General features: G+C 45.0%; 1 protein-coding gene across 2 annotated transcripts; it reads left to right on the top strand.

Moving 5' to 3' along the window:
* The first annotated feature begins 1511 nt into the window (after positions 1–1511).
* On the top strand, positions 1512–23016 carry CCDC60 (coiled-coil domain containing 60). 2 transcript variants are annotated; one of them, XM_039332667.1, is made up of 16 exons: positions 1512–2646; positions 8972–9052; positions 9298–9383; positions 13426–13608; positions 14069–14191; positions 14931–15035; positions 15727–15817; positions 16212–16461; positions 18734–18821; positions 19188–19241; positions 19824–19904; positions 20096–20185; positions 20540–20650; positions 20986–21117; positions 21708–21897; positions 22440–23016. In XM_039332667.1, the coding sequence occupies exons 1-16, from the start codon at positions 2362–2364 to the stop codon at positions 22542–22544; spliced, it is 2055 nt and encodes a 684-aa protein (XP_039188601.1). In that variant the 5' UTR covers positions 1512–2361; the 3' UTR covers positions 22545–23016. The 2 variants fall into 2 exon arrangements, with proteins under 2 accessions (XP_039188601.1, XP_039188602.1); XM_039332668.1 differs by lacking the exon at positions 20540–20650.
* Positions 23017–23449: the final 433 nt, after the last annotated feature.

A 23449-nucleotide genomic window follows, 5' to 3' on the forward strand; every position in this document is an offset into this window, starting at 1 on the left:
GTACTTTGGAAAATAGGTGGAACCCCTCTTCTTTGTGGAACAAAAAGATCTATTGCATCAGTAGCAACCTGGGCAAGAAGCAGCTTGTTTTTTTTCCCCATCCTTGTTCTTCCCTTCATCCACATAATGAATCCCTCCTCGCCAGCCAAGAAAATTACCCAGCTTTGATGCTTGAGGAACAAGAAAGACAACAATGCAACACAAGGTTGGATCTGCATCTAGTTCCGCAGAATTATGCATTGGCAGCCACATCTGAAATTACCCACAACTGAGTCACAGAGGTTGAATGCCACCCAGTTGCACCTCCGTTTTTAAGTATCCTGTGCCCGGGGTAAAATGGGTGCTCTAATGCAGGAAGGATCCGTTCCCACGTCATCTCTTCCATTGCCATGGAGACGGGACAACAAACTCAGAAGCTGGCCGGGATGGCCATGCACGCTCCCCACAATGGGGCAGTGCTGCCACACAACACCAATGTCAACTACATGCAGTGAGTCAGCCTTAAGCTGTAACATTTAATTATTAAAATTATCAATGAAGCAAAAGAGTGACAATTAGATGGGAACAGGCACAGGTGATTCATTGGTTCATTCGTTCATCCATTCATTCTTGTGTTCATTCATTCCTTTCTAGTCCATCTCAGTCAATGACTCTGAGCGGCTTACAATTATATATATCTGGAAATGGGGCCCTTCACAGTCTATCCAGTGTATGATGTAATGCAATTATTTTAAAAAATACTTGTTCGTTTTTAAAAGAGTATTTGCTGCTATTATTCGATTGCTCGCATAGCGATCACTTTCCTATTGAAGTGTCACTGCTTCTCATTCATTCATAGAGATGGAAGGGGGTTTGGGAGGCCATCAAGTCCAACCCCTGCTCAGGGCAGGATTTCAAATGAATCTCTACCAATGGCTGTCCAGGCTCTACTCGAACACCACCAGGGAAGATGTCTGGACCTCAACTCCCAGGATTCCCCAGCCAGGATTTTTTTTTTTAAGATGGGTGGACTTCAACTCCCAGATTTCCCATGCTGGCTGGGGAATGCTGGGAGTTGTAGTCCATACTTCTTAAAAGTTTGAAAAACACTTTAACTTCTCCCCCCCCCAAGAGGAGTTAAAAATGCAGTCCAACAGGTGGGGAACAGAGAGACTGGACATCCCTTTTTTAATTAGGCAAAATATAAAGGTCGTTGCAAAAAAAAAAAAAAACCGAGCAGATTCATGCATTCATTCCTTCGTTTAAAAGAAAAAAGGGCAGGCAGTCCGGGCGGAAGCAGCTTCAGCGGCTGCTACGGACAGCGGCGAGGGACATACCAGCCCGCGCGCCTGCCAGTTGCGGTTGCCAAGGGCAACAGGAGACGCCATCTCCTCTCTCCCCAGTTCTTCCTTCCAAAGCAGTTGGCGTTGGGAGGGGGCAAGATAAAGACGGGGTGGGGGCGGAGTGTCTCCAAACTGGGGGGTGGGGGAGACTGGAAAATGTCTGTCTGTCTTTAATGGAAGCCCCCCCCCGACCCCCCAGGCTTAGGCTTAGCTGGAGCCTTATAATGCTTAGGGGAAGTTAGGAAGAGAAGGAAGCATTTATAAAGGGGAAGGGGCTAGAGGGCAAACAGCCCCCAGGTCGGGGGTCATTGGCCTTGAATGGCTTTGGCCTCGGGTCAGCCATGAGACTTTGGGGGTCCTAGTTTTCTAGAGAGGCTGTAGAGGACCTCTTAGGGACTAGTAGCTTGAAAATAAAAATTGGGGAGAGGAGCAAAAGCCAACCAACCTACAGTAAACTTGGCTGCAGATTTGGCTGTGAAAACAGGATTTGATAGGAAGGCAGAGTAGTCTAGGTACTTGGTAGGAGGAAGGAGAAAGAAAGGAAGGGGAGAGGGAGATAGGCATAGGGGCATGAATGTCGCAGACTTGGAAACACAGTCGTGGTAGGGAAAGTCAGAGAGTTGGGTCCACATTCGATCCAAACTGAGTTTAGATCCTAGTGAAGGTCTCTCATCACGGCTTATTGGAAAACCTGTTTTTAATTTCTGGAGCTTTGCACAGCCCCAAAGGGAAAGGGGCTGCTAAGCTTGCTTTGTCTCATGGGTTAGCAGTCCCTCTGTCTGAACTTAGCAGCTTGACTTCCCCTGGGAGGCCAATCAGGAATCCTGGCTTGGATCCCAACAGCCCAACATGCTTGGACCAATCGTGGTTTGCTTTGATGGGCAGAAAACCCCCAATTGCCCAAGACAGTGAATCCAAAGAAAGTACTTGCTTGTGGAGTAGTTTACTAGAAGGACTTGACTTGAGAAATCAATAGCCTATTGATCAATTGATTACTTGGGTTTCCTATTGGAAACCGCCCCAGGGCAACAGAGGCAGGATGCCCCTGAACCCCAAAATTGATCCTCGCTACTTCGTGCTGATCAGACCACTACCTGTCCCTACCCAGAAGGGTTTAAAGATCCAGGCACGGAGCAAAACCATTTACAACTGCTGGGATGTGCCAAGAGAGCAAGTATTTCGAGAGAGCTATAATCGGAGAGCCAAACAACTCTCACAACAGGGGTATTTTACCCCCTGCTGGAAACCCTATCAGGATTTCGGGGACCCCCTTTACCTTGATCCCAGAAAACTCACCCTCTACGGTCTGGGACAGCTACCTCCGGTAAGTGTGCACAGCTCTTGTTAAATCAGCAGTTGTCCGTTAAATCAGCAGTTGTCTGTTAAATCAGAAGTTATCCGTTAAATCAGCAGTTATCCATTAAATCAGCAGTTATGCGCTAAATCAGCAGTTATGCATTAAATCAGCAGTTATCTGTTAAATTAGCAGTTATCCATTAAATCAATGGTTATCTATTAAATCAGCAGTTATCCTTCAGAAAGATTTCTGCCCGCAAGCCTCCCAAAATCGCTAATAAAAATGGCTGGAAAGGGTCTTTCGGGCTGGCACTTTGGAAGACACCACATGAAAGGAAACAGGATGGGGAGGGAGAAGGAAAAAACAAAACAAAACCAGACACAGGTTTCTAGATGGCAACTTGATGGTTCTTCATTAGAGAATTGTGCAGACCCAGAAAATTATTTGAATAAATTGTAGTTTTATTGTGGTCATTTGCCTTCTTTTAGAGAGTCATTGAGACCACCTGGAGGTTTACCTGTGTCCTCAGGGTCACCTGAGTACTGCAAATGTGCATGGAGCCTTCTTGGCTGCAGGATGTTTTCTGCCCTGGGTCCCTTCCCTGTTGAAAAGTCATATCCAACAGACTCTCAATGACTCTCTAAAAGAAGGCAAATGACCAGCTGTCTGCAAGGAATATAAATCCTTCCATTCCCCACCATCCAGTCAGAGCTGAAGAAGCTTCTTGGATGAGATGTGAAACGTCTTCAAGGAAAAACAAAAAAGTCCAGTTGTCTCTTGAAAAAAGCTTCTTTGGGACAACCATGACCTTGGATGACCGAGAATCTCCATAAATGTTCTCCATAGGTTTTAGCCTCCTGCCCTTTGATCATCTTTCTGCTCTTCTCTGCACTCTTTCTAGCACCCCAACCTCCTTTGTGTATTATGGTGACCAGAACTGGATGCAGTGTTCCGAGTTTGGTCTCATTAGTGCCAACTATATTGTGGGTGTGGCAGTTTGCTGTTGTTACTGCATGCCGTAGATAAATTGATGGCTTTGTGATTTTTTTTTCAAAGCCACTCAGGGAGATTTAGGGCTAAAGTAAAACTGAGATCGACAATGTTTTTTTTCTTCTTTCTGCTCCTTCACCTTCCTCCGTTCCTCCTTGCGCTGGACCTGAGTCTCCGGTTTCCTAGCAACTCAGGAAGAAGGATGGGGTGCGGGATCTTCTTGGAGCTGGGGATGCAAGAGGTGATGGGTTTTCCCCACCTGTCGCTCTCTAGACTCAGGTTTGTAAGAGCTCAAGAGGACGGCTTCTCATCCACCGGTGCTCTCCCAGCGCATCTTTTAAATGATGTGATTTTCTCTCCCTCCAACGCTGTCTTCTGCCGAGGTTAACTAAAAAATGATTCTGTCCGATGAAAATAAGAAGGGCGTTTTAATGGCCTTGTGCCACCAAAGGCCTGGAACTAATGGACACAGCCTAGAAATTGAAGACGAGGGAATGCTTCAGGCTTCCAGGCTGCAGTTATGACTCCGGATCTGCCCGCAGCTGTCGTTACGATCACAAAATGTCAGAAGCAATTAGTTCTCATTCCGAAGGTCAAACCACAACGGCGAAAGTAAAGCGAAGTTGCCCGGGTAGGAAAATCCCAAAGTTTTCACTGAGTGTGTCAAGACATTTTTGCACTCTGAACACAGAACTATCCTGCTGTGCATAGGCTGTGCTTCCTAAGTTGAGTCTTTGCTCAGCTGATTTAAAAACTCTTCCTGAGTCTCTGATTATCCAAGTGTTACTACATGGTTACTACATTTCTCGGCTCCCAAGAAGCTGGTTTCCTTCCCCAACTCCCGACTGTTCTTTCAAAACCTCGCCATCCAAATTGTCAGGCTGGAGTCTCGCTCAGGAACAAAACACGCCGGAAAAACTCAACAACATGAAAAATGTAAGATGACAGATCCCCCTGGCACCATATCCTCACACACCAGCTGGTCTAGCCTCAGAAAAAGAACATAACTGCATCAGCTGCAGCACCGGATTCTTTAATTAATGTCACTAATGGTAAGCCCAATCAGGCAAAGTCGCTTTACAACCACTTGCAAGGAGACACAAAAGAGCCAGAACAACAACAAAATGAGGTGCTACAAAGAAGTGGGGGTAATTTATTTCCCAAAGCACCAGAGAGCAGGACAAGACTCAACGGATGGAAACTAATCAGAGAGAGTAGCAAGCTATAACTAAGAAGGAATTTCCTAACAGGGAGAATAATTAATCAGTGGAATGGCTTGCCTTCAGAAGTTGTGGATGCTCCAACACTGGAGGTCTTCAAGAAGAGATTGGAATGGAATAAGGTCTCCTATCTTGGGCAGTGGGTTGGACTAGAAGACCTTAAGATCCCCAACCATTCAAACGGTTGGTGGAGATGGGTATGGCCAATCTAGAGAAAAGAAGAACTAGGGGTGACACGATAGCAGTGTTCCAATATCTCAGGGGTTGCCACAAAGAAGAGAAGTCAAGCTATTCTCCAAAGCAGGACAAGAAGCAATGGATGGAAACTAATCAAGGAGAGAAACAACCTGGAACTAAGGAGAAATTTCCTGACAGTGAGAAGAATTAGTCAGTGGAGCGACTTGCCACCAGAAGTTGCGGGTGCTCCAACACTAGAGATTTTAAAGAAGAGATTGTACAGCCATTTGTCCAGAATGGAATCCTGCTTGAGCAGAGGGCTGGACTAGAAGACCTCTGAGGTCCCTTCCAACTCTGTTATTCTGTTCTGTTCTGTTCTAACGCCAGTGACAGGCTGGGGGACTTTGCCGTGAAAAGTGGAAAATGCTTTTTCAATGAGTTCCAGGAGACAGTGATGCTTGGTGCCAGCTAACAACTCTTATAAAAGAAGTACCAGGTGTCCAATTCAACAGGGCACTAGGCAATAAAGTCTGAGTCCAGAGGTTAACAAGTTTGTCTCTGTTTCTCTAGTTCTCTCTCTCTCTCTCTCTCTCTCTCTCTCTCTCTCTCTCTCTCTCTCTCTCTCTCTCTCTCTCTCTCTCATTCTGGTTCTCTATCTCTTGTTCTCTCTGTCTCATTCTCTCACATTCTTTGTCTCATTCTCTGTCTCTTTCTCTCGTTCTGTCTTGTTCTCTCTCTTCCCATTCTCTGTCTCTAGTTCTCTCTCTCACTTGTTCTCTCTCTCTCTCACTTGTTCTCTCTCTCTCTCTCTCTCTCTCTCTCTCTCTCTCTCTCTCTCTCTCTCTCTCTCTCTCTCTCTCTCTTAAAAGCATGGCTAGACAAGGGGTGGGGTGGAGGGAAACCTGGTGTTTTTTAGATACTACAGTTGGAAGGGTGAATAAGACCAAGGGCGAATCAAATAACTCCGAAATTCTTCCCAGCCTAAATTTAAGTAAGACTTTAATTGGATTTATGTCGGAAACGGCTCCTGCATTTTAAAAGCAGCAATCCAATTACCGCACAGCAGCTCTGTTAATATTTATTCACAATATTCCAGAATAGGCAGGCTGAGGACCAAGATGCAGCAGCTCTGCATGTTCTTAGAAGACGGGAGAAAAGATCTGTTCGGGATGAAGACACAACGCAGCGAACAAACCATGTTGATGTTGGTGTATGCAAAGCAGAGAGGATTTCCCCCTTATCAGCATGGTTGCAAACATCTCCCTGGCTTATTGTTTTAACAGTATTCCTTAGAAACTATTTTTAGACTGCCATTAAGCATGAAATCCTCCCACAGTAGCGGATAATTATAGAAAAAAATAATATCACTCAGGACGCTTCTGGGCATTGCAAGGAATGAAAAGAGACCTTTTAGACTGTTCTTGTTAAGAGGCTCCTATGTCAGCCGAACCAGAACAAAAATGTAAACCCTGTCACAGACCAAGATTAACAAGCATTTGAGCTTGGCAAGCAGAATCTGGACGGCAGTTTTGCGTTGGAAAATAAAATTTTGGCAGATCTGCTGTAGGGCCCCTGAAAAAAAAGAGCCTGAACATTAGACACCAGATATTTATCTGTTTTCTCCATAGGAAGAAATGTGTTTTAACAGGGAATTGGAGGAATTGTGGGTGCTCCATCACTGGAGGCTTTTAAGAAGAGATTGGACCGCCATTTGTCTGAAACGGTATAAGGTCTCCTGCTTGAGCAGGGGGTTGGACTAGAAGATCTCCAAGGTCCCTTCCAAGTCTGTGCTGACTGACTGATCGAATTCTGCTCTTCCTCACTTCTTGTATCTTTTTTGATCTGCACGCACCCACTCCCCCTTTTTGTTTTTACATTCTTTCTTGCAGTTTTTCTCTTATTCTGGCTTCATAGAGCCAGCGGCATGCTTGCCCACCGGAATTCATGGGACAGACTGATCCAGAGCATATATTAAACAGGACTTTTTTCCCCGCCTTTCCGACAGAAGTCTAGTTTGAGCCCTCAAAGGCTTTGGGCGATTTTTTCAAGCTGATCTAATTCATTTCATGTTTCTTGCTTCCGCTGATTTGCTACTTTAATTAAGCTTTTGTATTTCTTAGAGGCGTGAGGATTTAGTAAAAAATAAATCTGAATGCCAGGAAGAAGAGAGAGAGAGAGAGAGAGAGAGAGAGAGAGAGAGAGAGAGAGAGAGAGAGAGAGAAACTACAGACAGACATTAGCAATTAACATTAATAATGCATACTTTAAGAGTCTCTTGAGAAAATGTACAGTGTTAAATTTGAAATCTCTCGTCGAAACAGGCAAATTATAATATCTTTTATTCCTTTTCAATTAATAAACCGTACGTGGAATACGGTCTCTGCCATCATACTGAATCTCCAATGAGTTTCCGTCATAAAGCAAAACTCAGCACAGGTAATCCTTGACTTACAGCTATTCATTCTGGCCAGTTCATGGCTGGCTGGGGAATTCTGGGAGTTGAAGTTCACACCTCTTAAAGTTGCCAAGTTTGAAAAACATCTTTGCTGACTTTATATACGCTCTCTCTCTCTCTCTTTTTCTCTCTCTGTGTGTGTCTGTGTATGGCTTTCAGCAAGGATAAAAGGAAGATTCTTTTTTAAAAAATAAACAAGAGTTGGAAGATGGAAAGAGTAATCTGATCAAGTCAATAAGGGCATGAGTGCAGCGCCTGAAACATTTGATGTCTCTCTTTTTTCCCCCTCTCTATTAAAAGGTCTCAGAACTGCTCATAATCAAAGAGTAAACATTGCGGTCTTAGATCAAAGATTAAAGCCAACTGCTGAAAACGATCACTTAGTCCAGACAGAACAAAGTGGGAAGACTGTTGGATGAAAGTTTACATCTAGCAAGTAACAATAATATATATATACCGGCAGCATCCCGTGGAGATGGCTCACTTCCTAAACTGTGGGGTGGTCGGGCAAATCTATACAGGAAGATAGAATCCAAATCATGTAACCTAAACCATTTGCCCTGTGACCGGCTTCAGACATTCAGACCCTTGGTTTAATTGTGATCTAGTGAATAAAACCATTATTCCAGGGTTGAGGGATATACGGGCTTCGTCCAGTCCTAACGGAATCCTTTTGCATGGATGTTACAGCCTCTACTTTGCCTTCACTTTGCCTGTTAAGAAAGCTGGCAGGGTGAGAGTTGTGATGTGTTGCGAAGTACGCCCACACAGATTTGCTTCAGGAGGCAGCTATGTTTGATGAGAAGGTCAGCAACAAATGTGAATCTAATCGCTTTCCCTTTTCTCTTGCTTGTGGGATTCTTGGGGTTCTCCAAGCTTAGAAAACACAAAGAAGCCCAAATTCAACCTTGAGTGCCACATAAATCTCCTCCTCCTTTTTCTTTTCCTCCTTCTTTCTCCTCCTCCTTCTTCTCAATCTTAATTTCCTTCCTTCCTTCCTTCCTTCCTTCCTTCCTTCCTTCCTTCCTTCCTTCCTTCCTTCCTTCCAAATATTATGGAAAACCCATGACCAAAGAGTTTTCTCTCCAAGCTCTGTAGCCAAGTTTATAATTAGCAACCCCTCTCTTTAAAACAAATTGCCTTTCACAGACAGCTGCTGCTAAAGGATCTGATGCCCAGGAACCTTCATAACATTCCATGAACTAAGAGACGCCAATCGCTTCCTTGCTGCGCTACAGAATCCCTTTCCAGATTATAATTTGGATGTGTTTAGAACAGTCTTTTTCAACCTTGGCAACTTTTAAGCTGTGTGGACCTCAACTCCCAGAATTCCCCAGCCAGCGTTCTGGAAGTTGAAGTCCGCCCAGCTTAAAGCTGCTAAGGTTGGGGGGGAAACGCCGTTTCTGTTTTGCATGATCAGGATCAGCCCTGGATGATTTTTTTCCACGGATCTCACAAGATTCTTTACACCGAGACGATGTCTCAGCCTACCTGTTGCTTCTCATTTCAGGATCTCTACAAAGAGGAAGTTGCTTTGGAAGAATTCGCCGAACCATTGGAAACCGAGCTTTCCAAGAAGTTGAAACCAACGGTAAATCCATTAAAATTTTGGATTAGGCTCAGTTGTGGTCATAAATTGAGGACTATCTGTACTCACTTCTCAGGTTCAGTTTCATTTTTCTTAAGTTTCCAGAATTTAGGGGGAGAGGAGACCTGTTGAGTAGAGATGCTTCTTCGGGTTATTTTTGGTTACTCCCTTGTTCCCAAAGTAGAGGGAAATGAAGGGATGGTTATTCTGAGCTACAGTTTCCTTTCTGCTGGCATTTGTTTACTTAGCTCCTGGAACCGGAGAAGAAACTTCTGCCGATTCGACATATAGAGAAGGATTTGAGGACCCTCCCCAGAGACCTCGTGCACATGAGGTAGGAAAATGCCGTGCGGTTATGCACGGAAACTAACCTTGAAGTATGAAGAAAAGCACCATCTCTCTCTCTCTCTCTCTCTCTCTCTCTCTCTCTCTCTCTCTCTCTCTCTCTCTATTGCTTTTTCTGAGAGCATCACACAAAGGAAGTGAAAGGCTTATTGTTACATCTGGTAGGGCTTATCTGAGCCCCCTGAAGAAATGTAGAGAGCCACGGGTAGGGTCTTGAAGCTTTAAGGCGCCCATCCAAAAACTGAACCTAGGCATTTGAATGAACATATGTTGATGCAACCATTCCCACTTGACCGCTAGACATATAGACAGCCAGTTTGGTCTAGTGGTTAAGGCACCAAGCTAGAAGACTGGAGAACTTGAGTTCTGGTTCTTCCTTAGGCATGAAAGCCAGTTGGGTGACTTTGAGCCAATCACCCAAACTAGAGCTCATGAGTTCTAGTTTTGCCTTAGCCATGAAAGCCAGCTAGGTGAGTTTGGGCGACTCTCTCATGCAACCTCCCAGGATTATTGTTGTGGGGGAAATCGGAGGAAGAAAGCATGTTGCATATATATGTCCCTTTCAGTTATTTGTAAAAATAATAAAGGCAGGATATAAAATAAATAAAAATAACTAAATACATGGAGGTTTCCTACGATAGGTGATGCTGTTGCAGTAGGAAAACGGCCTTCAACAGTAGCCCTTGGAAGAGGGAATCAGAGGTTACTTAGACAGATGGAAAGCTCCATCAAGCTGATCCTTGGATCCTTGCTTTGATTCTCCATTCACACGTTGATTAGAATACCAGATGCTCCTTCTCTCTTTTTTTTCCAGCCCAGACATCAAATATCATTATCAGTCCAAGTGGCAGGCTTCCCTACGGATGGTTCACTAACAGCCTGTTGCAAAAAATAAACCTTGGCAAGCCATCACTGCCAGCCACAGCAGGGCACATGCACCAAAACAGGCCTTCCCCCGTCGGTTGTAATTATCCGTTGCGGTACAGTGGGAGGGAATTTGAAATGCAGCATGTTTCCAGGGGCGTTTTTATCAATTTATCCAATTATTTCATTGGCTTTTCTTTTCTTTTTCTTTTTTCCTTTAACCCTAAACCAAACCCTAACCCTATTCTATTCTATTCTATTCTATTCTATTCTATTCTATTCTATTCTATTCTATTCTATTCTATTCTATTCTATTCTATTCTGCTCTTATTCTATTCTATTCTATTCTATTCTATTCTATTCTATTCTATTCTATTCTACTCTACTCTACTCTACTCTACTCTACTAATTCTATTCTATTCTGCTAATTCTACTCTACTCTATTCTATTCTTTGTATCTCTACCCCAAAAATCACAAACCATCACTAAGAGCTCAGCACAGTATTTCCCAAGATTTTTCTTCTATTCGAAAGGATGGGGGACCGTTGCTCTAAGCCTCTTCCCTATGAATCTCCTGCTTGCTTCCTTTGGCCACTGATCCTCTTTGCACCTAACCCGGTAGATCTGATTATTGAGGGGGAGTTTCGCCACAAAAGGACTGTGGCAGGAGGCCCATAGAAGCAGCAACGGATGCTGCTGTTTGTGATACGGGCATTACCTGCAGCTACTAGGTTTCTGCTGTAGCTCATGGTTAGGAACGCCAGTTGCTTGGAAACGAGAATCCCACTGTCTATTCCATCTCCCCTTTGCTGTCTGACACCCGGTGCTTTTATCAGGATGCCTTGTGCCGTCTGCAAAATTCTCTTAGCGGAGACGGGAAAATGTCCTTTGCTGGGAATGCTGGATGACATTACTCAGCTGCCCAGGTAGGGTGGGAGACTTAGAATAACAGAGTCAGAAGCTTCCCCACCTGGCCAGCAGCTGCTTCTCCAAGCTGCTGGGCTCTTCTCCAAATCCTCCATGTCGCTCTGGATATTAGGGACCCTTGATACAAAAAAGATGTTGAGACCCTAAAAAGTGCACAGAGATGATCAGGGGCTGGAGGCTAAAACATATGAAGAACGGTTGCTGGAACTGGCAATGTCTAGTTTAATGAAGAGAAGGTCTAGGGGTGACATGATAGGAGTCTTCCAGTAGTATTTGAGGGAGTCAAGCTATCCTCCAAAGCACCTGAAGGCAGGACAAGAAGCAACGGATGGAAACTCATCAAGGAGAGAAGCAACCTAGAACTGAGGAGAAATTTCCTGACGGTGAGAACAATTAATCAGTGGAACAATTTGCTTCCCGGAGTTGAGGATACTCCATCACTGGAGGTTTTCAAGAAAAGATTGGACTGGGTTGGTCTAAGGTCTCTTGCCTTGAGCAGGGGGTTGGACTAGAAGACCTCAGAGGTCCCTTCCAGCCAGAGAGCTAAAACAAGATGGATTGACCGCATTGGCAAGTATGGCGGGCCCGACTGGCAAAAGGAAGCCCAGGACCATGCAGAAAGAGGCCTTCATCCTGCAGTGGATGGACATGGTGTTAAAATGATGATTGATGATGAATATTACTAATAATATTAAGAGAGGAACGGGTCTAGGGTCCAGTTGTCTTACGTTAAGTTGTCCAGTGGCAAGTTCGCTGTGACAAATTGTCCTAGACCCATCTTTCCCTGCTCTTAGCCCTCCAGTAAGCTTTGGTAAACCCGTAATTTGAAAAAATGCTTTTTATATTTTTATAAAAGATTTTATATCTTGAAAGTGGAGAGCTACGTATAGACCTCTGCTCATTCTACGGGTCAACCACCTCTCCCTTTCCGTGCAGGGCTTGTTGAAATTTTCATTAAAGTCCAGCTGAGGCCTCCTGCCGAGCTGAAATGAATTTATTGCATTTGGTATTATTTCATCTTTAAAGATATTTGATGTAGTGTATCAGGACTTTGGTAATATCGGAAGCAAACTTTCATCCCAATCCTTTATCAAACCGTGTCAGAATTAACAAATCGCTCAGGTTTAGGTGTAATGAAACGCACGGCCTTGCCGAACCCTCCCCCCTTCCAAAAAGTGCATTTATCGTCAACTACATATACATTCTTTTGTTGCTGGGTCATTTTTATTTGACTACAGCACAAGGCTGACCTTTATCTCTGTTAATTTAATCTTCTAAAGCAGCTGGGGAATTCTGCCGAAAAGGATTAGCTCTCAAAAACGCTCTTTGTTTCCCCACCAAGTTATCCATTTACAAGGAAGACACTGCCCTTGTCTGGCAGGTGGCAGGAAATATGTGTTGCGACGGTACAGTCAGCCGACGCGCAATTAGTCTAATAGATGTATTGCAAAGTTCATTTTAAATACATTTCCATTTTAATGGGTGCAGTTTCGTTGAGTTGCTGCAGCAGGCCAACGTTTCAGAGCTCTTGGGGGGAGGGTCTACGACCTCTTGTCGTGGCCAAGCACCACGGACAATTCGCCGTGGCCAACTTGCCACGGGACAAGAGTTACCCTAATATCGAAGAAATAGTGGAATGGGATCGTTCAAGAAAGGATGCCAAAGGAAGGGGGAAATGAGATGTGAATGGCAAAAATTAAAATAATTCCTTAAATTATTTTATATAATTAAGTTGAATTGTCCCACAGCAATGTTGTTCTGTGGCAGGTTGACCATGTTGAGTTGGCCGGGGTGAGTTGAAGAGACAAGGATGTTTCCCTAGGATGTTCTCCACCATTCCAGGAGGACCTTTGTGGACCCCGTAGATCCACGTTTCTCAGCGATAGCCAGTTTAAGCTATCTGGACTTCAATTCCCCAGCTTGCTGGCTGAGAAATTCTGGGAATTCTAGCAAACAATAAACCCCTTTAACCAGCCAAAATTCAAAGGCAGAGTATTTTATTTGATTTTGTTTATCCCACCTTAGTCCACCCATCTTCAACTGGCCAAGGTTGAGAAACACTGCCATGGATGTTGAAGAAACTCAAAACTGGCGCTTTCCTTTCCACCCTGCCAGCCTTGTATGGATTTATTTTCTCTTGTTTAAAGAATCTTTAAGGCTGCGAAAACAGCCGAGGGGGTCTCCCCCGTGCTCGGAGACTCCAGTTTATGCATTGTTTGATGTCTCCTCCTCTTTGGCAGGCATCTGATCAACTCGGTGAAGATCGGGCGGGGGTACTTCCATAGTCTTCGTCGAGAATCCATCAAGAGGAGGACCGCCTCCAGCCTGGAAGAGCGGAGGGAGGAAGAGAGGAGAAGGACGGAGTTTCAGCCCCCTCACTACCCATCCTCCTCCTCGGAGGAAGACTCCGACTCCGAATCTGAGTAGGGGCCCTCAACCTCCCTGGTGCTGCGTTGGCCGATGGCCTCTCTTCCCCCCAAGTAGCTCTTTTGGGTTTTGACCTCAGCTTCCTCTTACCCCAACTGGCCTAGCCTGACCCCACTGCCTTTTTCCTCTTTCTAAGTCCCTGCTCTGGAGGATTACAAGCCGCCTCCGGCCATCAAAACATCATCCAGCCCTTGTGTAAAAAGGGCATTTCTAGCCGTTAGGGATGGAAAACGCCAACACAAATCTCTTCCATCCTTTGTGATGACAACTTGCCACATTTTGTGGTCATAGCAGGTCAGCTTTATGCCGTGAAGTCAGGCTGCCTTTTGAAAAGATGGACGTCCGAGTGGGCAGAAATTGGGTGGTCTGCAGCTAGCGAGGAAAGACCCCCTCTCCCCTCCCCACGGGCCTTTGTTTCTGACATGTTTCTCTCTCTCTCTCTCTTTCTTTCTTCAGTTTCTTTTTAACAGGAGGCTTCTTGGTGAGCGAGACAGAAAAGAAGAAGAAGAAGAAAATGGCCCGGCCTTTCACCCCCATCCATAATGGCTTGCTGTCACAAAAACATCCAGAGGCCCATTTGTAGGTTTCGAAGCAGTTCAGCCACTCATCCTTTCTTTCCCCCCCTCTAATTCCGTCTCCCAAAGGGGTAAAATTCTGCAATGGGATCCAAAGAGAAAAGGGAGGGAGGGAGGGAAAGGGAGGAGGAGAGAAGAATTTGGAGACTTGCAGAACCGTGAAAGGGTTTTGAAAAGAGTGCAATCCCACTGGGAAAAAGTGACCAGGATGGACACAAACTAGAGTGCCAGAGTGTGAAAAGTACAGATAACCCCGGGGGGGGGCATTTGGGTCACTGAGGATATATTGCACCGTGGAAACCTAGAAATTAGATGAGGACCAGCATTGTGGCAAGTTTAACCTGGGGTGGTTTAATTAGAAGATGAGCCCAAAGAGCTCACTTTAAAAAAAAGAAAAAAGAAAAAGAAAGGACTTTTAAAAATCTCCCTGTGAGGATTCATAACAATGGCAGATTTCTTTTTCTTTTTTGAATGTGCTTTTATTTGGTAGAATGGCTGGGGGCGACAGTCAAAAAATGCATTTCTCTGGCAAAGGGCGGGAGAGGACTGTAGTAAATTAGCTGGAGAGAAATCATGCTGTAAAATTCATGACAGCAGAGCTTCGGTGTGCATCTATGGGCATTTGAGGAGAGCCTCAAGTTTCCCTGTGTGTTCCTGTGGCTGTGGTCACTTGGCTTCTAGCCAGAATCTGCCTCTTCTCTCTGTTTTTCTGCCAGCCCATCTGTCTTCCTCTATCTCAACAGTGACTCCATCTTCCGGCAACTCTGTGCCCTTAACTGGCTCCTGGAAGCTTTGACCCTGGAGCCCTGCAGTAGCATGAAGCCCTTGATCGCCTGCTGGAACCCCAAGTAGGTCACAGAATCTAACTGTGAGAGGGATCTTGGAGTCCTAGTGGACAATTCCTTAGATAGGAGCCAGCCGTGTGCTGCAGCTGCCAAAAAAGCCAACACAGTGCTAGGCTGCATTCACAGAGGGATAGAATCAAGATCACGTGAAGGGTTCATATCATTTTACAAGGCCTTGGTAAGGCCACACTTGGAATACTGCATCCAGTTTTGGTCACCACGATGTAAAAAAGAGGTTGAGACTCTAGAAAGAGTGCAGAGAAGAGTAACAAAGATGATTAGGGGACTGGAGGCTAAAACATATAAGGACCGGTTGCTGGAATTGGGTATGTCTAGTTTAATGAAGAATGAGGGGTGACAGGATAGTAGCGCTCCAGTATCTCAGGGGCTGCCCCAAAGAAGAGGGAGTCAAGCTATTCTCCAAAGTGCCTGAAGGCAGGACAAGAAGCAACAAATGGAAACTAATCAACTGGACTTTATTTCTCCTGAGGATGTTTCACTTCTCATCGAAGAAGCTCCTTCCGTTCTCCGTTGAGTTCTTCAGAACGGAAGAAGCTTCTTGGATGAGAAGCGAGACGTCTTCAAAGAAAAAACAAGCAAGTCCAGTTGAAAAAGCACCTTTAGGACAACCGTGACCTGGATGACAGAGAATCTTCATAGACATGGAAAGCTGATGAAATCCCATCTTTCCCAGGGACTACGGTGGTGGGAAAAGTTGCATGAAAACCATCAATAAAGAGAAGGCGGTGAAGAATCGGTGGGAGCATTTTGTTCAGCATGCAAAGGTACGCTTCCCTGGATGGAGAACTAATTCTATCAAAGGGCCAGTTTTTCTTGGGTGTGAGACGAGGATGGTTGATTCCTTGCTTTGACCCCTGCAGCTTTGTGAAACAAGCTTACAGTGGCAGGTAGAACTAAAATAGTAGAATAATAATAGAATAGTAGTTAGAATAGTAGAACTAAGGAGAAACTTCCTAACAAAGAGGACAATTAATCAGTGGAATAGCTTGCCTCCAGAAGTTGTGGATGCTCCAACACTGGAAGTTTTTAAGAAGAGACTGGACAGCTATTTGTCTGGGATGGTCTAGGCCTAGGGTTTCCCATCTGAGCAGGGGGTTGGACTAGAAGACCTCCGAGGTCCCTTCCAACTCTTCCCTTATTCTGTTACAATGTTTCCAGGGCAGAAGATATACCCAGAAGCAGATTCGGGGCCCGTCCAGCAAAAAGTCACCTAAGATGACAGGGAGCATGTCCAAGATCAGTGGGCTGTCCTCGCCACATAGTAAGACCACCTTGGCCAGCACCAGCTCTTTGACGCCCGGCTCCGATGAAGTCGCCCAACCTACGTCGGAAAGCGCCAAGGAGGTGGAAGAGCTGGAGTCCAGCTACAGCAAGCAGACGAAGGAGGAGGAAGAACCCCTGAGCTACTGTGAGCACCTGGGAGATGCCAGACTGGTCAAAGGGACTTTCTTCAACACCATAGACCAGGGGTCTTCAAACTTGGTCCTTTGATGACTTGTGGATGTGCCTGGCTGAGGAATTCTGGGAGTTGAAGTCCACAAGTCATCAAAGGGCCAAGTTTGAAGACCCCTGCCATAGAGCAAGTCCTCGGCTTACAACCCAACTGGGACCGGAAGCAAGGGGGTGGTTAAGTCAGTTGCGCCCAATTTTGTGACCTCTTTTGGGCATGGCTGTGAAGTGAATCATGAGGTCATTAAGCAAATCCACCTTCCCCCTTTACTTCTCAGAGGCCAGCTGAAGATGGGCAAAAGGGTGACCCCATGTCCTCGGGATGAGTCAATGAATCGGTTGTTAAGTGAATCGGATACTTTCAATGGGATCCGACTTTCCCTTGATCACCAGAATGGGACAGTTTGTCACGGCCAACATGCCATGGGGCAACTCACTGCAGAACAATTTAACCATTCTGTTTAATTGCTTAAAATCAATTTAAAAATGTATTTTAACTTTTGTCGATCGCATTTCATTCTATCCCTCCCTCCTTTTGCATCCTTTCTTTCATGATTCTACTCTACCCTTTCTTGGATATTAGTGTCAATTTTGTCCAGCAACTGCAATGAGTGGGCCAAGGTGAGTTGGCCATGGGGAATAGACCCACCCATAGAAGCTTACAATCACACGTCTCCAGGTGCTACAATTGTCGCACCTACGTGGCCTTTGTGCTCCTGGAAACCAGTGTGTATTTACAATGGTCACAGGGTCCTGGGGGGGGCAGTGACATGATCTCCATTTGCGACTTTCCCAGCCCTCCTCCGACAAGCAAATTAAGTGGAGGATGTTGGATTCAATTAATGACCGCCTGATTCACTGAACGACACCTGCGAGTCACATAACCACTGTGGCAAAAGGTTCATCCAATCGAGCAGGAACTCCATTAAACAACGGCCTTGCTTAATAATGACAATTCTGCTCCCAACTGCAGTTATAAGTCAAGGACTAGCTGTGCCTTAAATGTGGCTTGGTACTCAGTACCTGCAGGGATTTTTTTTCTATCTGGGCCATCCGGTATGTGTTTCCTGGGGAAAGAGCTTGGTCCTATCCTTCATTCATGAAGACTGAACGGCGGTTTCCATGTCGCTCCGCTCTGGCTTTGCAAAAGAGCTCTTTTGAATGCTCTTCATGACACAGTTCTTCTTCTAAACTGGCGAAATGCACCATCTTTAATTTGTACTTCCATCGATTTACTGCTTTATGTTAAATTAGGGTGAGATTCTGTTACTTCACTTTGCTTCCTTTTCGCCAGGGCTTAACGTTTATTCTTGGAGTTTTTATAACCTTGGTTAATTTAATTTTTGCTTCCCGTGGATGCTTTTCCCCTGCTTATGGATTTTGGGGTCAACCGCTTCATAAATATCCCCTCGAGTCTATTGATTCGGTTGTATATAAGTGGAATATATACATACATTAGAGGTTCTGGAGAGCTAAAACATACGAAGAACAGTTGCAGGAATTGGGTATGTCTAGTCTAATAAAAAAAGAAGGACTAAGGGTGACACAATAACAGTGTTTCAATATTTGAAGGGCTGCTACAAAGAAGAGGGCGGTCAATTTATTTTCCAAAGCATCTGAAGGCAGGACAAGAAACAATGGATGGAAACTAATCAAGGAGAGAAGCAACCTGGAACACTAAGGAGAAATTTCCTGACAGTGGGGACAATTAACCAGAGGAAGGGCTTGCCTCCAGAAGTTGTGGGTGCTCCATTACTGGAGGTTTCTAAGAAGAGATTGGACAGCCCTCTGTTTGCAATCATACAGGGCTTCCTGCTTGAACAGAGGGTTGGACTAGAAGACCTCCAAGGTCCCTTCCAACTTTATGATTCTATGATACATCCTAGGAAAGAAAGAAAGTCAACCATCTTTCAGTGGTGGGAGAAGGCTGCTCTATACTTGCTGATGCATATTCTAAAAAAAAAAAAAAAAGATGTTTTGAGACATTTCTTCTGCGATGTCTGCAAGTTGGAACGTACCTCCTGGCCTTTTTGAGATTATATACTTCCCAAATGAGATTATTGGATTATGCATCTGAACCTGGTTTATTTGGTGCACAATTGGGCTGTTACTCTTCACATCTTGCTCATCCCAACGCTTTTCACTGCAAACTCTCCGAAGAGCTTAAGTCTCCTGGAATTTAATTCTGGTTTCCTGCTAATTTTTTTCCCCTTTCTTTCCTCCCTCCACAGACCTGCAGACCTTACTTCGGATGATACACGAAGATGTGGCTAAGAATTTTAGCAAGGAAAATATGTTTTGGAATACGAAACCACAGTAGTAAGTTGGGGGACTGATTTTGGGGAGACAGCATGCCTGTCTCTAATTTCAAGAGCACATTAAGTTGCCTTGGTTTGCATTTTACAAAAGCAATTTGTTCAATTGGTTTGTAACTCACTAGCTGGAAAGGCTCCCGGCGCTGTTTGCTAGAAGCTCCTAAGGTTTCTTAACCCTCCCAGCCTTTGGAGACCAATCTTAGACTTGAAAGATCCTCACTCAATGACACCACCCCACATGGGTCAGATGGTTGCACAGCTGGTCTTCTGAATGAAGGATCTTTGCTTGTTTGCTCTGCGCTTTCTCTGACCTTCTTGGCTTCCTTCTCTGCCTACATCTGAGCTTCAAGTTCTCCTTCTTATTTTTTAGTCTACATATGTACGATCCGGACAGCGAAATATCGTTTGGACAACGGGGCAAGAGGTAAGCAACAGCCCCAGGACTGAACGGAAACACCTGAAGTCCTGGTCTGTTCTTAGTTACAGCTGGTCTCCAACTTACAACCATTCATTTAGTGTCCGTTCGAAGTTACAACGGCACTGAAAAAAAGTGACTTTTCCACACAACTGATGCAGCATCCCCTGGGTCAAGTGATCGAAATTCCGACGCTTGTCAACTGACTCCTATTTATAATGGTTCCAGCGTCTCCCCAGGGGTCACGCGATCCCCTTTTGCAACCTTCTGGGCAAGCCAAGTCAGTGGGAAAGCCAGATTTCACTTAGTAAGCGTCTTACTAATTTAACAACCGCAGTGATTCACTTAACAGTTGTGGTGAGAAAAGTCGTAAAATGGGGCCAAACTCACATAACAGCAGTCTCTCTTAGCCACAGAAATTTTGGGTTCCCAACTGTGGCCGTAAGTCCAGGATTACCTGTGTTGGAAAGTTTCCCAATGCTGGCTGGGGAATTCTAGGGGTTGAAGTCCCCAAGTCTTAAAAGTTGCCACGGTTGGACACCCCCGTTCTAGAATAATAAAAGTGCGGAAGGTTAATCTGGTGTTTTTCAGCTCTGCAACATCTTCAAAGGACGAAAAAACCAGCACAGGGATACACAAAGAAGGAAGCACAGTGCAGGCCAAGAGAAAGAGGTGAGTAAGGGGCCAGAAGTAAGGGAGGGAATTCTTCTTCTCCACTCCACTCCACTCTGCTGGTTGTGTTAACATTCCAGAGGATTTCATTACGGATGGAAACAAAAACGGATGGAAACAAAACCAAGGTTTGTGTGATGTTTCTTAGAGACTCTGTTGATTTCCCTTCGTGGCCTCTCGTTTTCTTGTAGTTCGATGGTTGTCACTGTCCGAGAAGATAAAACCACCACTGCCACATATATGGAAGATGACAAAGCATCAGAGCTTTGCAGTCCTGAAAGGTAGGAACACAGATGCCAATAAGAGCCGGGCTGGCGCAGTGGTTAGAACACAATATTGCAGGCTAATTCTGCCAACAGTTCGAGGCTCAAGGTTGACTCAGCCTTCCATCCTTCCAAGGTGGGTAAAATGAGAAAAGGCATTAAGAAAAAAGGAATGATGATAGAAGAAGGTAGAGGTCAGTATAAATCCAGCTGGCCCCCTTGTCCACCTCCACTGGCCTTTGGCCTCTGTGTTCAGAGTAACAGAATACCAATAACAGAGTTGGCAGGGACCTTGAAGGTCTTCTAGTTCAACCCCCTTCTCAGGCAGAAAACTGGGGGAATGTCTTCCGACATGGTCTTCCCCCCCCCCAGCTCTTTCATTAGAAGGAAGCAGCAACTCTGTCATGAAATGAGAGAATTGTTTTTTGACATCTCCCAAGAAAACGCCTTCCGGCTGCACGATCAACTCGACATCCTGGAGAGGTAGGTAGAGTCCTTCAGTGTTGTGAGGATGCATGTGGACTCGCCAGCTGTTTCTGGGGCCCAGTTGCAAACCCCTCACGGCCCGCAGGTTGGGGACTCCTGGCTTACTTCATAGCACAAGCTCCACACAAACCTTTGTCTGGCTCACCATAACCTAATCATGTAGCCCTCTGTAAAATTTACTTCTTTCCCCATAAAAGTTTCTTCTGCTCGCCTTCAAACAAGCCGATGGCATAAACATCATTTGGAGATCCAGCTGGCAAGTAGAGGTTGAGGGTGTCTCATGTTTGTCAAGAAAACGTGAACATTCTTCGGATGTTTATTCCATGTGACAGGAGACGAGAGGAGAAGAACATTCGGAAATTCCTGTGCCTGAACTATCTTACCCGTTTCCGGAAAGACCTCGAGCGAATGAGACAATCCGTGGTGGGCAAAGAGCCTGAACAAGATGCAGAGTCGGAAAACTGGTGAGAAAGGGGGGAGGGAAGCAGAGGGCTGAGTTGAGCTTTTGGGTTGCATAATTCTGCAGAGGAAAATCAGGAATGCAATCCTCGTGTCATAAATCTCCTTGATCACCGTTGAAAACAAAACCAAATTGCTTAATGGTTATATTGTGCCTTGGGAAGATGTTTCCATCATCCAAAATTCAGGCAATTTTTATCAAATTCCAAACATCTTGTGTCTGAGGAATTGTAATAGGGCCCTTCCCCTAGTACAGTCTTGATTGTTATCAGTTGCGTGCCAAGGATGATGTTGGGAAACTGCCAGGCAGTTGGAAGGAGGAGTCAAGCAAGGCTCTAGCTTGGAATCCTCGCGTAGTCACAAGTGGCATAAGCGTGAGCTCTCTCAAGAGGTACGAATCATTATCTGGACATTCCCAGGGGAAGGCAAGCAGTCTGGGAAGATTCTTGTAACACTGGTGGTAGACAATAAAGTTGCTTACTCTAGCGATTGATGAGTGGGCCTCGTTGCTGTCATCTGAGTCATACCTTTCAGGCTTTAGAGACATCCACGTTAAATGTTTTTCTCTTATTTAGTATTTTTTTTTTCCTTCAAGGTTTTCAACTTTGCTGGAAAGGATTCCAGATGACATCAGAAGAGACCGCCGTGCCCAGAAAGTCCTCAAGAAGCTGGAAAGGTTTGCTAGGAATCCGGACTTACGCATCCGGCCTCCCACTTTTTTGAAGGTCTTGGGAGAACTTCGGATCTGGGAAATTTGCTCTCCAGACATCTGCGCAGCTGTAGAGGTGAGGGATGCGGGTGGGAAGGAATTCAGCTGCTTCACTCTCAAAGAGGCCGAGATACAATGCTATTTACTGAAACCCCTTCATGTAAATTTTTAAAAGGATAAATTCAAGGGAGATACAGGTAGTCCTTGATTTACAACAGTTCATTTAGTGACCGTTCGAAGTTACAACAGCAGTCCAAGGTCCCTTCCAACTCTGTTATTGTTATTTGATCTTTCCCAGGCGCAAGGTTGCCAGTCGGGGAAGATTTTTATATTACAGGCACAGAACAATGAAGTAGCTAGTTAGATCTTTACACACGAGGGTCTGGTTGTTTGTGCCTGACACTGCGGGAGGGCACAGCAAGACTGTCAGTGCAGGGGATAGGGATAGGTTGCTGATGGGGCCCGCTGCAATGACACCCCAAAAAGAAACGTAGATCCATTATTCCGGTTGTCATAAGATGCAAAAGATCAATGGAATAAATACAGCGGGACCAACATCTCCTTAGAAGACCTGACAATCAAATCTTTTGGTTTTTTGCTTCTTTTTTTTCATCACAGTTCCTGCGTGAATATATTGTGGATATGCCTGAAGAAGACTACAAGCAGTGGTTGCAGGCTCGGGTGCCGTTCCCCAAACGGGTGCACAGCGCCCCTCCTCTCTGACCCCGACATGCCTGGCTCAAATAGATCGGGATCCCCTTTGTGAAAGAAAGGGTTGCTGGGGATCACCAAGAGATCACATTCTGGGGAATGCCGAAGGAGCCAACTGGAAGACTAGGAAATGCTCATTCTCAAAAGTCTGTTTAGAACGCTTTTCAGTTGCAGGTTCAAAAGCCAGAGAATTGATCAGCCAAAGCCATCTTCACCTTAGAAGATCGTTATTCTTCTTTGTCAATGTTTTTGTTGCTGTTGCACTGAATTTCACGTTTATATATGGGGAGAGGAACTGTTACACAAGAGAATTTAGTCCAGTTCTGGTCTGTGGGACAGCAGATTCCTTACGGTGATCAGCTTCTTCCACTGAACAAGCAGGCCTTAGGGTCCATCGGTTCCGACTCTTAACTTGTTACGGTTATTTTTTCTGGTTCTGTATTTAATTTGGATGGATTAAAATCCCTTTTCAAGCATTGTATAATCTCTGAAAGCCTTATTTTTTTCTTGCCAGCTGAAAAATGAATCCAACTACATTTTCCCAAAAAAAACATACACCAGGTGAGGAAGTCTTTTTTGAGTTCCTGAGGATCACGGTAACCTGGAGAAGCAACTGAGTTAACCGTGTCATGCGAACATTGTGTTGACATGAGTTGACGATTTAATGCAGTGTTCCTGAACCATGGCAACTTTAAGATGGGTGGACTTCCAACTCCCAGAATTCCCTAGCCTGCATAGGTTAGGATTAGGGGTGGCTGAGGAATTCTGGGAGTTGAATTCCACAAGTCTTAAAATTGCCAGGTTTGGAGACTCCCGAATTATAGTATTATCGTATCCTCTTGGGTTATGGGAATTGAAGTCCACCTGTCTTAAAGTTGGCAAGGTTCAGAAATGCTGATTTAAGGTATTGTCTGAAT

The sequence above is a fragment of the Crotalus tigris genome, unplaced genomic scaffold (genome assembly GCF_016545835.1).
Source record: "Crotalus tigris isolate CLP2741 ecotype Arizona unplaced genomic scaffold, ASM1654583v1 scf7180000024461.5605484, whole genome shotgun sequence".
NCBI classification, from domain to species: domain Eukaryota; kingdom Metazoa; phylum Chordata; class Lepidosauria; order Squamata; family Viperidae; genus Crotalus; species Crotalus tigris.

Bases quoted from the DNA above. Each gene is read 5' to 3' on its own strand.
- CCDC60 (XM_039332667.1), top strand. From the start codon at position 2,362: ATGCCCCTGAACCCCAAAATTGATCCTCGCTACTTCGTGCTGATCAGA. The intron at 20,186-20,539 runs GTAGGAACACAG...CCCCCCCCCCAG, and splicing joins GAGCTTTGCAGTCCTGAAAG to CTCTTTCATTAGAAGGAAGC. The intron at 21,898-22,439 runs GTGAGGGATGCG...TTTTCATCACAG, and splicing joins ACATCTGCGCAGCTGTAGAG to TTCCTGCGTGAATATATTGT.